Consider the following 16,116-nt stretch of genomic DNA (forward strand, 5'->3'; position numbering starts at 1 on the left):
TGTTCTTGCTGAATGAGCTAACATGAGGTCTAAAGCGCTTAACTGAACATTTAAATGATTGACTGCTTATATAATCCTGTTCTACTGTTTGTAACCTGTACAGGTGTGAGGTGTGAAATGGAAATGTGATTTTTGCATATCAAACTCCCCCCTGAGACCCTAGGAGACTGGGGTCGCGGCCAGGGTCAGCAATTCTTGACGGCAACCCTGGAGCAATTAGGATTAATTGCCTTTCTCAGGGGCAGAACAACTGATTTTTACCTTGTCAGCTCGGAGATTCGATCCAGCAAATTTTCGGCTACTGGCCCAACGCCGCTTACCACCAGTCCACCTACCTCCCCTGCTTAATCTGTGTCCGGGAAACCAGCCCTAAATGGATAACATGGTTTAACATCCAGGCTGATTCATCTTTATTAGAGCCCCTAATTCCACAAATAACGAAAAGCTTAATTTGTAACCAACTCTCTCCGTATCCCAAAGGGCTCCTTTCCTTTATTTTTGGACTTGGCAGCGTCACCTCTGAATTAAAATCCCTTTCCATGTCCTTCACTATTTTCACCAGTAGAGTGCAGTAACCACAAAAAAAAAGATAAATACGTGAAACGTGTATTTCAACGTCATCAGGCAAAATGTTTTGCTCTTCCCCTGAAAACTTGTGCGTAGAACATTGTATTGGTGCAGAAGGTGTTTGTGGCCAGCTAGCTAGCTAGGTACCGATACCATATCGAATAAACACAGGAGTATGCTGCCCATACAAACACTCAAGGTATTTCTAAATATCTGCCTATTATGGTCACCATTTATGTTTGTGTATTAGCTAGCAGTGCACCCCAATAGACAGGTAACATGAGTAACCAGATAGCTATCAGGCTAGTGTAGCTAGCTAGCAAACACAGTAGCTGGTGTTAGCGGTTTCATTCGACAACAGAAAGGTCAGATGGTGAAATCAGACCGGTAGTTACTGGTTTTGTAGTCAAATTAGCCAGTTGTACAGAATAGATGCAACGCTTGCCAGCACATAGTCCTTAGCTAAGCGACAAGCCAGTTGCAAGGTAGCTAAATGTCACGTCATGGTGGCTAGCATAGTTAGCCAATAACCTTGTGACAACATGCTAACAGCTAACGTTAGATAGCTAACACTCACCTGCCAGTCAAGTTGTTTTAAAATGGAACGCATGGCTTAGTTAATATGTGATCAGTAACATAAAATAGTCAACCACAAGTGCTGACAATTGTTACTAAACAGTTGGGCCTTCCATAGCTAGCTAGCAGTTTGACATGATAGCTAATTAACTCGATTGTTATGTACCGGGACTAAGTATTTGCCCCGTGTTCGAGTGGATCAAAACTGTAATGTGAGCATGGGTAAATTGTGACCGACTGATCTACACATAATAATGACTTGTTTATATATATGATGCGAGGTTGTTTGTAGATCAGTCAGGGTTTGGTAGACTGTAACGCTAAATATCATGGGTATTGAAGTGAGTTGTTTAGAGAGGACTTCCTGGAGAAATGGAAGATGCAACTTTTCAGTAAAGAACTCGTTGCATCTTAAAACGATTTATCCGTTCCCATTCCCGAGTGAGTCTTCATAGCTACCTAGTTGACTAGCAGTTTGGCATGATGGCTAATTAACTCGCTTAGGTTTTGAGGAAGTAGCTAGTTAGCTAACAGATATAGAAGTAAGCCAAATTTAATGAACTGTACTTATATGTGATGTCTTTATGAGCTCGTAGCCACGTATGTATTGTCCAGGGCTTCTTTAACACCCTGGGCCAGAGCTAGTGGCCACTACATTCCCCAGAGGTAGTAATGGATGACATCTCTCTCTCGTTGTCACATCACAGGCCTAGTAGAAACACCATGGAAGAGTCAGGAGGCAGGCCACGCTACCCCAAGCAGGAAGGCCGTGAGAGGGGCCCGGTGGCAGACGAGGCTGAGATCTGGCGGAACCAGGATGCAGGGAGAGGATACAGCCCCAAGCCCAAGAGGGGAGGCCACGGAGGGCTTCACCACGCCAGCTCCAAGAAGGGAGCGATGGAGCCCCTGAGCAGCTACCCTGCAGGGGGATTCAAGGAGGGCCACAGCCCCTCACAGAGGGAGGACTTTCAGAGAGCCAGGTACCAACGCTAAGATCGAATAGTTATAATTTCTCATAGGAAAACATGTCACCCTAAGTTGCCATGCTAACACTATTTGCAGATACCCAGAGAGCCAGCAGGCCGAGGGCCGGGAGGAGAACTGGAGAGAGCGCCCTTACCAGCGCTGGCGGAGAACTTCTCAGGGAGAGGACAGGGAGCAGAGGAGAGACAACGTTGACAACACACTTCACTCAGGTAAACCAACACCTCCTGGCAGGTAGGGGTGTCGACGAATCTGGATAATGTAGTCAGGAAGATAATGTAGTCAGGAAGATAGGACAGGGAGCATTATGGCAGGAGAGACCGCAGACAACACGCCTCACAGCCAACCAACACCCAAACAAAGTCCTCCTGTCTTATCTTCAGTAGCCATGGGGCGAATTCCACTTCAAAGGTGAGTAGAGACGCATCACCTTGCATCATAATTAACTACTCAATATTATTTGTAGATCAGTCAGTCACAATTTACCCATGATGCATCACAGATGTAATGGTCTCGAACACAGCGGGGGAGTCGGGAAAGTGTGTGAAGGACTCTAGGTAACCATGGGGAAGGAGGACTTTGGGTAATGTAGTTTTTGTCTCCACGGGGAAGGAGGGCTATGGGTAACGTAGTTTGTCTCCATGGGGAAGGACTTTGGGTAATGTAGTTTTTGTCTCCACGGGGAAGGAGGACTATGGGTAACGTAGTTTGTGTGCCTCCAGGTGGCAGGAATCGTAGGAACCATAACTGGAGGCGGGGTCTAGGTGAGGAGGACCATGGGCCGGTTGTGGATGAGTCAGCTCTGTCAGCCAAAGAGCTGCTGGGACTGAAACAGGCGGAGGACAAGATTGGCAGAGAGAAGATCTTCCGTCTGAAGAAGGTGAGCCATCCATCCGGAGAGGAGGAGCGTTACTCAACTCCCGTCCTTCAGCAGTGTTTTCCCTAAACGTCTGCTGTAACAGTAACAGACTTCTTTTCGGCAGCTACTTTTTACACTTCTCCTTTTTAAACATTTCAATTCGCTACTCAGAAAAGTCTGTGTAGCCTTTCTCCCGCTAGGTGGTTGGTCAACGTTAGTTTATGTTTGCTTCAACAGACAGCCACACCCTGTCACCACACTAACCACCCGCCCTTTAAAGGGCAGCTGAAAATTTGTCTCGCTTAAGTGATTCATATTTGAGGGTACTAGGGCTGTCCCCGACAAAGAAAATGTTTTATCTGGTTGACCGAAAGTCGAAATGTTTAAACTTATTTTCCCCGTATAGACTTGAATCAAATCAACTACATATGCACTGAGCTTGTCTGATGCTTTAAGCACACAGTTTAATTAAATAATTAAGACACAAAAATGACTCAACAAAGAGCCTGATGAAACAGCGAGTGTTTATTGTGCTGTCCGTGCTAAAGCTGCAACAACATTTCAGCCATTTAGTTTCTTTCTTGTTTCTGACTGAAAAGTTCTGTTACGGAAATCCCTAATTTGTTTAGGGAAAAACGTTCCCTATTCCCTCAACCCTTGCTCTCTTTACATGTAAGCATCCGAGCTAACAAGGTAAAAATATGTCGTTCTGCCCCTGAGCGAGGCCGTTAACCCACTGTTCCTCGGGCGCCGAAGACGTGGATGTCGATTATGGCAGCCCCCCCCCCCCCCCCGCACGTCTCTGATTCAGAGGGTTGGGTTAAATGGGGAAGACACATGTCCGTTGAATACATTCAGTTGGACAAATGACTAGGTTATCCCTCTTTCTCATCGTATGTATGTGACCAATAGGGCCTGACCTCCTATAGCCTATCATAATCACATCAATACATTGGTTATAACAAACTCTGAACACGGTAACACGTGAAAGCAAGCGAAATGGAAGGGCATGAAAGATAAACTCAAACCGGCGTACTAGTTGCTCAGGAGGGAAAGGGGAAGTCAGATGTGTGGAAGACATTGGAGAGAATTTTTTTATATGCCTTTTATTACAGCAGACTAAAAGCAGTTGCATGATTTTGAGAATTGCAGTTTCTTTATTGTTTAGGCTAATTATTCAAAGCTCCCTTTTATGTCATTTTAAAACTAAAATGCTTGATTGCATTTCAGAGCACGATAGTCTCGTGTGATGGAATGAATGAATGATTGATTGAATGAATGATTGATTGATACAGTAGTCTATATATTGAATATAGTTCTAAGTTACAGGATTAAGACTAAACAGGATGTGCTCTTGGGCCTACAACTCCACGGTGGTTATACAAGACTGCTATACTAAGACCACTAATGGTAACGACATTACTTATTATTATGATGATGATGATAATAATAATTGTAGAAATACCAGTAAGGAGATCAAGATAAATGAGTTTATAGGAGTGAGAGCTGTGTGCATTATGTGTGACCAACAGGTGCAGTTAGATTACAATATTATTTTACTTCCTGTTTGGAACAGTGTAAACAAAACTAAATAAATTATAAGTAATACCAGTCTGTTCTAACGGGGGGAAAAATTTGAAAGTCTATTACGGCATAGCAAAGATTAAAAACAACCGAAATCTGGGAAATAGCTTTATCTGACATTTTGCTGTTGCACGAGGCTTAGAGCTCATGGAATCAGTAGGTTATCAAACACTCAAACAGGAAACAGAAGCTGGATCTGCTTCCTTTCTATATATTTAATAACAATGGGAGTTTCAAGCTTGGTTTAGGCGCAACAGAGCTCTTAAAGGGGCAGTGACATACTTTGTAATAGAAACAACCCGACACGATTTATTTATTATTATTATTATTATTATTATTATTATTGAATAATACTTACAAGCAGGATGTTGGGTCCAATGGGGTAGCCTTCCCTAAAATGTGAAACCTAGGGAAGTTCCATGGAGAAATCAGATAAAGATGGGGTCAGAACCCGGTATAAATCCGTGATGCTTCGTAACACGTCAAACCAATCAAATGCCTTGCTTGGGCGGAGCGCCAACGGCAGATTAAGAGGTTAGTGGCGTAGGTAGGGGGCGACAGTGGCGTAGGTAGGGGGGGCGTTAGTGGCGTAGGTAGGGGGGGCGTTAGTGGCGTAGGTAGGGGGCGATAGTGGCGTAGGTAGGGGGCGACAGTGGCGTAGGTAGGGGGCGACAGTGGCGTAGGTAGGGGGCGACAGTGGCGTAGGACTAAACAACCACGGTTGAATTTGAAACGTTTGCTGGTTTTCACATCATCTCTGTTATTTAGAGATGAGCTAAAGTTGCAGCAAGAGAGGGGGAAATGGTCTGTGATGATCTATGCTAGCCAATGCTGGCCATGTCAATATCTTTACCTTTCTGAAGTGATATTTAGCTGTGTAGGCTAGCATGAGGGACAGGAAGTAGCTACCAACAATGACGTTTTGTTTTGAGAATTCCGCTAACCTTGTTAGCTACCTAGGTTATAATTAGCTAGCTGCTATTCAGTTCAATTTCTGTCACGATTATAAATGCCAACAAAATGTGAACGCAAACAGCATAATATTTACCTAAAAGGTTAGCTGTGATAGCACAGTCGCTAGCATATCCAGGGTCAGTGATGGTGTATTCACACCTCTTGAATTGTTCCTCATTTTTTTGTTTTTACAGCCTGAATTTAAATTTGATGAAATTGAGTTTTGTCACTGGCCTACACACAATACCCCATAATGTCAAAGTGGAATTATGTTTTTAGAAATCGCTCCCTGCTAGACAGCCCGTAAAACGCTGGCTGGCTACTCTATGTACTTAGAGAGAACAGTGCTTCACTGTCCCCAACATGGTACATTTTTGTTCTGGCTTCACACTCACACAACTGATTTCAACCAATCAGGGGATTGACTTACTCTATGGCCACTCTGCCACTGACTGCCCTCTCTCTGAGGTCCCACAGTAACCCCACTGACTGCCCTCTCTCTGAGGTCCCACAGTAACCCCACTGACTGCCCTCTCTCTGAGGTCCCACAGTAACCCCACTGACTGCCCTCTCTCTGAGGTCCCACAGTAACCCCACTGACTGCCCTCTCTCTGAGGTCCCACAGTAACCCCACTGACTGCCCTCTCTCTGAGGTCCCACAGTAACCCCACTGACTGCCCTCTCTCTGAGGTCCCACAGTAACCCCACTGACTGCCCTCTCTCTGAGGTCCCACAGTAACCCCACTGACTGCCCTCTCTCTGAGGTCCCACAGTAACCCCACTGACTGCCCTCTCTCTGAGGTCCCACAGTAACCCCACTGACTGCCCTCTCTCTGAGGTCCCACAGTAACCCCACTGACTGCCCTCTCTCTGAGGTCCCACAGTAACCCCACTGACTGCCCTCTCTCTGAGGTCCCACAGTAACCCCAGTGCTGTGCTCTCTCTCTCTGAGGTCCCACAGTAACCCCAGTGCTGTGCTCTCTCTCTCTGAGGTCCCACAGTAACCCCACTGACTGCCCTCTCTCTGAGGTCCCACAGTAACCCCAGTGCTGTGCTCTCTCTCTCTCTCTCTGAGGTCCCACAGTAACCCCAGTGCTGTGCTCTCTCTCTCTCTCTCTGAGGTCCCACAGTAACCCCAGTGCTGTGCTCTCTCTCTCTCTCTCTGAGGTCCCACAGTAACCCCAGTGCTGTGCTCTCTCTCTCTCTCTCTGAGGTCCCACAGTAACCCCAGTGCTGTGCTCTCTCTCTCTCTGAGGTCCCACAGTAACCCCAGTGCTGTGCTCTCTCTCTCTCTCTCTCTGAGGTCCCACAGTAACCCCAGTGCTGTGCTCTCTCTCTCTCTCTCTCTCAGAGGTCCCACAGTAACCCCAGTGCTGTGCTCTCTCTCTCTCTCTCTCTCAGAGGTCCCACCATAACCCCAGTGCTGTCTACACCTGCTCTCTGTGTGAGGTACTGCTGGACTCTGTCTCTGAAGCGCACAGACACATCAAAGACAAGTGGCACAAGAGGAGAGCCAAGGTGAGAACACCTGATACTGTTGTTCTATCATTCAAAACCATAAGATGCAGTACATGTGTGTGAGTAACGTGTCTCTGTGTGTCTCTGTACTGTGTGTGCTCTGTGACTGCCCTCTGTAGGAGCGTTGTGAGGAGGAGATGCTGACGGAGATTGCGCCCCCCAAGGCGGAGCAGGTGGCAGCAGTGGGCATGGCCCTGGAGGGCGTGGTCAGAGAGAGAGGGATGAGTGACCAGGATGTAGAGAACAGACAACAGATCGTCTCCAACATGCAGGAAGTCCTAACAGCCGTCCTGCCTGGTGAGAGAATGGACACTAGACTAGAGGTGTAGACTAGACCAGTGGTTCCTGCCTGGTGAGAGAATGGACACTAGACTAGACCAGTGGTTCCTGCCTGGTGAGAGAATGGACACTAGACTAGAGGTGTAGACTAGACCAGTGGTTCCTGCCTGGTGAGAGAATGGACACTAGACTAGACCAGTGGTTCCTGCCTGGTGAGAGAATGGACACTAGACTAGACCAGTGGTTCCTGCCTGGTGAGAGAATGGACACTAGACTAGACCAGTGGTTCTTGCCTGGTGAGAGAATGGACACTAGACTAGAGGTGTAGACTAGACCAGTGGTTCCACACCTATGGTTCTTTACTTTTCTGCAGTGGAAAGATCCATGTCGACCCAAAGCCAAGCTTCCTTTGTTTGTGTGACAGGCTGTGGTACATCTAAGCCTAGTCAGACTTACCTGCTAATGGTACATCTAAGCCTAGTCAGACTTGCCTGCTAATGGTACAGCTAAGCCTAGTCAGACTTGCCTGCTAATGGTACATCTAAGCCTAGTCAGACTTGCCTGCTAATGGTACATCTAAGCCTAGTCAGACTTGCCTGCTAATGGTACAGCTAAGCCTAGTCAGACTTGCCTGCTAATGGTACAGCTAAGCCTAGTCAGACTTGCCTGCTAATGGTACAGCTAAGCCTAGTCAGACTTGCCTGCTAATGGTACAGCTAAGCCTAGTCAGACTTGCCTGCTAATGGTACAGCTAAGCCTAGTCAGACTTGCCTGCTAATGGTACAGCTAAGCCTAGTCAGACTTACCTGCTAATGGCACCGCTAAGCCTAGTCAGACTCGCCTGCTAATGGTACAGCTAAGCCTAGTCAGACTTGCCTGCTAATGGTACAGCTAAGCCTAGTCAGACTTGCCTGCTAATGGTACAGCTAAGCCTAGTCAGACTTGCCTGCTAATGGTACAGCTAAGCCTAGTCAGACTTGCCTGCTAATGGTACAGCTAAGCCTAGTCAGACTTGCCTGCTAATGGTACAGCTAAGCCTAGTCAGACTTGCCTGCTAATGGCACCGCTAAGCCTAGTCAGACTCGCCTGCTAATGGCACCGCTAAGCCTAGTCAGAACATGTAGTTTAGCTGTTGCTTTCTAGGAAGGGCATGTTTACAGTTGAAAGATGAGAATATCATTACGGATGAATAGTGTTTCAGGTTTGTTTTTTGTTTGTGTTCTCTATTGGGCTTTTCTCTCTTCCCCCAGAGGTGAAACTCAGGCTCTATGGGTCTTCCTGCACCAAGTTTGGTTTCAAGGATTCTGACGTCAACATTGACATCCAGTTCCCACCTCATGTGAGTAGCCCTGCTTGCTGATGCGATGTGTGTGTCTTCCTAGACTAATAGTGAATGTTTCGTTTATTTTCCGTTTTTGCTGTGATGGTCATGTTTTTCCTGAAGCTCTATAATATTCTATGATTTTATTAGGGTTTTGAAATGGGTCTGTGTTCACAGATATTCGCTTTGTGTAATCTATCATATATTACTTTTTTTAAATATATTTTTTTAATGTTCACAGATGCATCAGCCAGACGTTCTGTTGCAGGTACAGAAGAGTCTGTCAGTTAGCCGTGAGTATGACTGACTTTTTCCCCCCCTCAAGACATGCTACTGTAGAAACCACCATAATAACCAATGATACTGTTAGCGTTAGCATCGTCGTTTAGTGGAGTGATCACCCCCCCTTGAGATAATGTTGATGATGGAGTTGGTGGTGATTGTTTCCAGTTCTCTACTGTGACCTGGAGGCAGACTTCCATGCCAGGGTACCTGTGGTCATCTGTAAAGACAAGAACAGGTCAGTCCTTCATTTATTTATTTTTATTTATTTTTTCACCTTTATTTAACCAGGTAGGCAAGTTGAGAACAAGTTCTCATTTACAATTGCGACCTGGCCAAGATAAAGCAAAGCAGTTCGACACATAGTTACACATGGAGTAAAACAAACATACAGTCAATAATACAGTAGAAAAATAAGTCTATATACAATGTGAGCAAATGAGGTGAGAGAAGGGAGGTAAAGGCAAAAAAAAGGCCATGGTGGCGAAGTAAATACAATATAGCAAGTAAAACACTGGAATGGTAGATTTGCAGTGGAAGAATGTGCAAAGAAGAGAGAGCAATAATGGGGTGCAAAGGAGCAAAATAAATAAATACAGTAGGGGAAGAGGTAGTTGTTTGGGCTAAATTATAGATGGGCTATGTACAGTAATCTGTGAGCTGCTCTGACAGCTGGTGCTTAAAGCTAGTGAGGGAGATATGTGTTTCATCCATTGTTCCAGTTCTGGATCATCACGTTCTCTCATATGTGCTGCTATCTGACAGTTGTATTGTTTAACACTAATCTTCCTGAATATAACCACATCTCCCTTTTGATTGATGTGGCTGATGGGATCTGTAGTTTTTCAGGAAGAGCCCTGTCTGATTGTTGTTGTTGTCGTCCAAGTGGTCTGGTGTGTAAGGTGAGCGCAGGAAATGACAACGCCTGCCTGACCACCTCCTTCCTGTTTGAGCTGTCCAATCGGGAGCCTCTCCTGCTGCCACTGGTCCTGGGCTTCAGACACTGGGCCCGGGTGAGTTTCTTCATTGGCCCTCACACCTGGTTTACTACCAGATCACCAGTTAGCCTAGCAGTGTTTCCTCTAGATCATGGGGAACGTTGATGTGGGTGGGGGGCCACTTAGAATCCTAACTTATCATGAGGGTTCGCAGTGGCTCGTGGGTCTGCGTCCCCGCACATGCAGTCGAAGCTGGCCCTGAGTTTGTTTGGCCCTGTTTTGTTTTCTCTGCTCTTGACTGCGGAGAGAAAAATTTGACGTTTTTAGAATTAATTTTCCCTGCAATTCTGCACATTTTGCCATGGGGACTAGAGAAGACTTTGAGTTGATCCGCGGGCCTACAAAAAAGGGGGTACGTGCCACCAGTTGCCCATCCCTGCCCTAGCTGTTTCTCTAGGTGAGGAGCTGAGTTTCCTCAGACATTTTGGCCTGTCAACAACCTCATCACTGAGGGGTGAATTAAGTCACATTTTCACATAATCTACCATTGATATCAATGGTCGACTAACTTCACATTGGATTTGTGTCAGTTGTGATTCACTCCATATACAGAATTGTCCTTTTGTGTCCCAAGGCCCACTTTTCATTGTTTTGACATGGTGTGCTCCCGTCTGTCTGTCTCAGATCTGTCACGTGGACCGAGCGGAGGAGGGAGGTTTGCCGTCGTACGTCCTGGCTCTCATGGTCATCTACTTTCTCCAACAGAGGAAACGGCCCGTCCTGCCGTCCTACCTGGGACACGAGGTACACAAACACACACACACACACACACACACACACACACACACACACACACACACAGTCTTGTTTTAACCTTTTCACACGTACCAACACACGGGTGTGATCATTCTACAGTGGTCCCTGTAGCGTACGATCAAACCGGTGTGATTAGAACGCGTATTTTATAACGTCCAGTTTTCAAATGACGCAACAATCAGCGTTTGAGCTGGCCTTTACAAAGTTATATCCAGAATGTCAGCCGTTTATTTTTGGAAGCAATGTTGAGACATTTACAGAAGTATCTACAGCATGACACAATCATCCAAACCGGGAAAATGTAGGCTACTTTTGTCCTAGCGCTAACTGAGGAAAGATTGACGTAACACAGGCGGTCAAATTTTTCTAACTCTCGGCTGACATAAACTACAATATGAATTAGCGAATAGCAATTTCTATTTATAACGAATCACATGACGGGTGAGCTCACCATTGATCAAAATAATTGAGTAAAACACTTAGCAGACATCGAAAGTAATCTGACGATGGGTAGTTTGTGTGTGCCGCCATGCTTGTTGTTTTCCCGCATCAACCAAAGATAATAAGAGACAAGATGAGTTTGGTCTGTTTATAGTATGCATGTTGAAGGGGGTGTGTCATCTACGGTCATCCACTTCCCTTCATTCACTTCCGGAAGTATACACCGAAAGATGAGTGAACTATTCCTTCACCTCATTATAACATCTTTGGTCCGACAGATTACGTGACACCCAGAATGCATTGTATAATGTCAACAAACATGGCGCCACACATAGCTGGCAAATAGCTTAGCTCATTTATAAATCAGTACAACCTTCAAAAAAGTATTTTACACACATCATAGGTGTCCATTACAATCTACGCAATAATCGTAATGCATTATTTGTCACCGGTACTTGAAAACGTGAATAAAACTGTAAATACATTATGATACATACATACTGTATGCGCCTACAGTAGAAATGACACCACGATATACAGAAAATAGGGAACTTACATTGATAGGAACGCATACATGTCCAATGAAAACAAGGAAGACAAAGCGAGTACCAGCAAGAAAATGTTCCAATATCTTGCAAGACTGTGCAAATGGTCTTCATGTATAGTTAAACACATCCACACACACACACACACTGGGGGTGTAATGGTTCGGTACATATTGCGGTTTTGGGGTCACGGTTCGATTTCGGTACGGCAGGACAATTAAATGCCATTCACAATGTTCCTGGCATTGTCTGTTGTGACAGGATTGTTATGTCTCAAGTTTCCCACTCTGATGCTGCGTTTGTAACCATGTGGGAATTTACCCGTTGTGAAGTCTTAAAATAAAAGTTGCATTTATGTGATTTGAACTCATTGAGAAACGCTCATTGGCTAATGGCCAACAAGCTGTATCAACCATAAACTAAAAGTACAACTATCATGCTTGTAAACAAATTATAGTGTTCAAAAACCAAATGAATAGATAGATTTTTATGTATGTTTTGTTGCATTTAACTGCTAGAAATGCTGTTATAGAGGCCATTTCCTTAGTAGGTGAGGTCAGAGGTCAGCATGTGGCAGAAGTGGGCTCAGGATGATAGACTAGTAATTACCAGTTGGAGGGGCGGTGAAGTGGATTTATTTTCCAGTCATATCTGGTAAATTCCCACTTGGTTGCGAACGCACCGTGACACTGCCTCCTTCACTGCCAGGTGGGTACTTGTGACTCTCTCCTCTTGTTTATTTAACCTTAATTTAACTAGGCAAGTCGGTTAAGAACAAATTCTTATTTTCAATGACGACCTAGCAAAAGGCCTCATCACATCAAGAGAGACAACACTACATAAAGAGACCAAAGAAAACAACATAGCATGGCAGCAACATATGACAACATGGTAGCAACACAACATAACATGGTAGCAACACAACATAACATGGTAGCAACACAACATAACATGGTAGCAACACAACATAACATGGTAGCAACACAACATAACATGGTAGCAACACAACATGGTAGCAACACAACATAACATGGTAGCAACACAACATAACATGGTAGCAACACAACATAACATGGTAGCAACACAACACAACATGGTAGCAACACAACATAACAACATGGTAGCAACACAACATAACAACATGGTAGCAACACAACATAACAACATGGTAGCAACACAACATAACAACATGGCAGCAACACAACATGGTAGCAACACAACATGGTAGCAACACAACATAACAACAACACATGACAACATGGCAGCAACACATGACAACATGGCAGCAACACATGACAACATGGCAGCAACACATGACAACATGGCAGCAACACATGACAACATGGCAGCAACACATGACAACATGGCAGCAACACAACATAACAACATGGCAGCAGCACAACATGGCAGCACCACAACATGGCAGCAGCACAACATGGCAGCAGCACAACATGGTAGCAGCACAACATGGTAGCAGCACAACATGGCAGCAGCACAACATGGTAGCAACACAACATAACAACATGGCAGCAACACAACATGGTAGCAACACAACATGGTAGCAACACAACATAACAACAACACATGACAACATGGCAGCAACACATGACATGGCAGCAACACATGACATGGCAGCAACACATGACATGGCAGCAACACATGACAACATGGCAGCAACACATGACAACATGGCAGCAACACATGACAACATGGCAGCAACATAACAACATGGCAGCAGCACAAAACATGGTTCGACATTATTGGGCACAGACAACAACACAAAGGGCAAGAAGGTAGAGGCAACAATACATCACACGAAGCAGACAAACTGTCAGTAAGAGTGTCCATGATTGAGTCTTTGAATGAAGAGATACAACTATCCAGTTTGAGTGGTTTTTACAGCTCGTTCCAGGCGCTAGCTGCAGCGAACTGAAAAGAGGAGTGACCCAGGGATGTGTGTGTTTTGGGAACCTTTAGCAGAATGTGACTGGCAGAACGGGTGTTGTATGTGGAGGATGAGGGCTGCGGTAGGTATCTCAGATGGTAGGAGAGAGGCTTAAAAGGGTTTTATAAATAATAGCTAATAATAATCTCCCACTCCGGGGTAATGTGATGGGCGGTCACTGTTAAGTCAGTGCTACACGGTGCATTGGCCAATTGGTTGAAAACTGTGGCTTTGGTTTGCTTATGTAGAGTGGGTACTACCTGTTTGCTGAAATGGGTGTAAGAGGGAAGTTAACGTGGCTCGAGGACTTTGACGAGTTGCTGAAACCACATGCTATTCTCAACCAGCGAGAATGAGCGCATAACCGCCGCTATAAACCAAAGACACAAAAATGTAAACATCCTACCTATCGCTCTTATAATTTCTTTGGTCCGGTCAGAATCCGCTGCTTGAATGCAGAGGGGAGACTGTTTATTTTTGCTTGGAGTAATGTCGTCTGCGCCGGTATACCTGGGGAACTCTTAAAGGGATAATTCAACCCCAGAAATAACAATCATAAGACCTGTCAATATGGTGAAAGCCAGTGTTGTATCAGTGGGTAAAGTAACGGCTAAGTGGTCCGCCTGTGAATATCAGGAAATCGTGTAGGAAAGTTTCATAGCTACATAACTGTAGTCACTGAAGATCAAATTTCATAACGCTTTTCAAACAATGACCTGCACTCCTGATCGCTAAAACCAGCCAATAGATGGTATGCCCACACTTGTCTAGAACACATCCATCCGTTTTAGATCAGGACAAAGTATAGATTTCACTTAGGATATGCGCAATCTAAACGGCGTACCAAATGATTAACCTCCGTTTCTCCTTCAAGTACCATGTCGCAATGCGCGGTGTCTGTAGGAAACATATTACAGAAAAGAGGAGATGGGAATCCCATTGGGCAATGAAAGGAGAAAAGCTCCACCCAACTGCCTGTCGACCAATCGCGTTCACGTTGTCACGCGGTTGCTAAGCTAATCGTCAACGTAACGCTGCTGTTTTATAGCTCAGTGGCAGAGAAACTGCAAGTTGAACCCTGTGAGAGACTCCTAAATTGATAACGCAGTTTGTTTAGGCGATTTTTACAGCTAGCTAGCTACTTCACATGCTGATATGGACTTTGGTATTATTGTGAGGAGCTATGTTTTCAGCCCAGGGATATGGAGAACATTGCATTGTGGGTTTTATAGAAGACATGAGCTGCATCAGATTTCCAAAAAATGATCACATGTTTCTACCAACCCTGTTATAACTACAAAATTAAACATTTGTTCACAAAAAAATATTCTTTTCACATATTAGTGTTTTTAACACTGTTAATAATAGGAATTAGTAGTTTGCGGTGGATTATCATTTTTAACCAACGAGCCCTTCTCGTTCAGCTGTAGCGACATACTCTCTCTGTCCGTCACCGTTGTAATCTACTGGGAAGCCAAAATGTTCCCAAACGGGTGATTTATTCTTATTTTTTTTAACTATGATGGAGAATGCTCCTGGTTTATTCACCCCACCGCTCTCCGTCGTACAAAACTAGTTCCCAGCTGCGCCTCACATTAGGACAGTTTGAAATGCGCCAATTAAGATCAGAATTTTGATCACAACGTGCGCATTGGCTCTAGTTGTAACGGAATAGCCAGACATTTTTGGTCTGCTCAGATTTACTCGAGGCAGACAACGTATTTTAGGCATAATCTATAGGCCTGGGGTTTCTTTTTAGTAAATAGTTGTTTTAACGTTTTCATTCTGGTTCACAGTGCGGACCGAACCGAGGTCCTCGTACTGCACGGTTCTGTACAAATATGTGTAAAGTTTACACCCCTTTGTCTAGTAATATTCTGTATTGTTTCCTGTGTCCTGTGGACCCCAGGAAGAGTAGCTGCTGCTTTAGCAACACCTAATGGGGATCCTAATAAAATACCTAACACACACACACACACACACACACACACACACACACACACACAGCAGAGGAAACAGCCCATCCTGCTGAGTTCTCCATCAACAGGCTGTACTACATCTACCCATAACACCTCTCCCCCTTTTCCCTCAGATAAAGGAGTTCTCCATCAGCAGGCTACATGACTTCAGTCTGACCATGGAGGATGGCTGTGTCCACTGGGGTTACTATCCCGTCTCTAAGGACTCACCCCCAGAAACCATCTTCAGGGAGGGCAAGGTGACTACACCCTGTGGGGGGGTGACTACACCCTGTGGGGAGGGGGGGGTAACTACACCCTGTGGGGGGGGGGGGGGGGGGGGGGGTAACTACACCCTGTGGGGGGGGGGGGGGGGTAACTACACCCTGTGGGGGGGGGGGGGGGGGGGGGGGTGTAACTACACCCTGTGGGGGGGGGGGGGGTAACTACACCCTGTGGGGGGGGGGGGGGGTAACTACACCCTGTGGGGGGGGGGGGTAACTACACCCTGTGGGGGGGGGGGTGACTACACCCTGTGGGGGGGTGACT

The 16,116-nt window shown here is 45.5% G+C and overlaps 1 protein-coding gene across 2 annotated transcripts in view; it reads left to right on the forward strand.

Moving 5' to 3' along the window:
• The first annotated feature begins 634 nt into the window (after nt 1-634).
• The window catches only part of tut7 (terminal uridylyl transferase 7), a 52,773-nt gene continuing 37,291 nt past the window's right edge, over nt 635-16,116 (forward strand). For both annotated transcript variants that reach the window (XM_038982120.1, XM_038982119.1), the window contains exons 1-12: nt 635-766; nt 1,851-2,123; nt 2,206-2,339; nt 2,850-3,007; nt 6,926-7,042; nt 7,162-7,339; nt 8,572-8,660; nt 8,884-8,935; nt 9,093-9,162; nt 9,811-9,937; nt 10,547-10,666; nt 15,702-15,827. In XM_038982120.1, coding sequence (XP_038838048.1) covers nt 1,867-2,123; nt 2,206-2,339; nt 2,850-3,007; nt 6,926-7,042; nt 7,162-7,339; nt 8,572-8,660; nt 8,884-8,935; nt 9,093-9,162; nt 9,811-9,937; nt 10,547-10,666; nt 15,702-15,827 — 1,428 coding nt within the window. In that variant the 5' untranslated portion in view covers nt 635-766; nt 1,851-1,866. The remainder of the gene's footprint in view (nt 767-1,850; nt 2,124-2,205; nt 2,340-2,849; nt 3,008-6,925; nt 7,043-7,161; nt 7,340-8,571; nt 8,661-8,883; nt 8,936-9,092; nt 9,163-9,810; nt 9,938-10,546; nt 10,667-15,701; nt 15,828-16,116) is intronic.

The sequence above is a fragment of the Salvelinus namaycush genome, unplaced genomic scaffold (genome assembly GCF_016432855.1).
Source record: "Salvelinus namaycush isolate Seneca unplaced genomic scaffold, SaNama_1.0 Scaffold103, whole genome shotgun sequence".
Taxonomy (NCBI): Eukaryota; Metazoa; Chordata; class Actinopteri; order Salmoniformes; family Salmonidae; genus Salvelinus; species Salvelinus namaycush.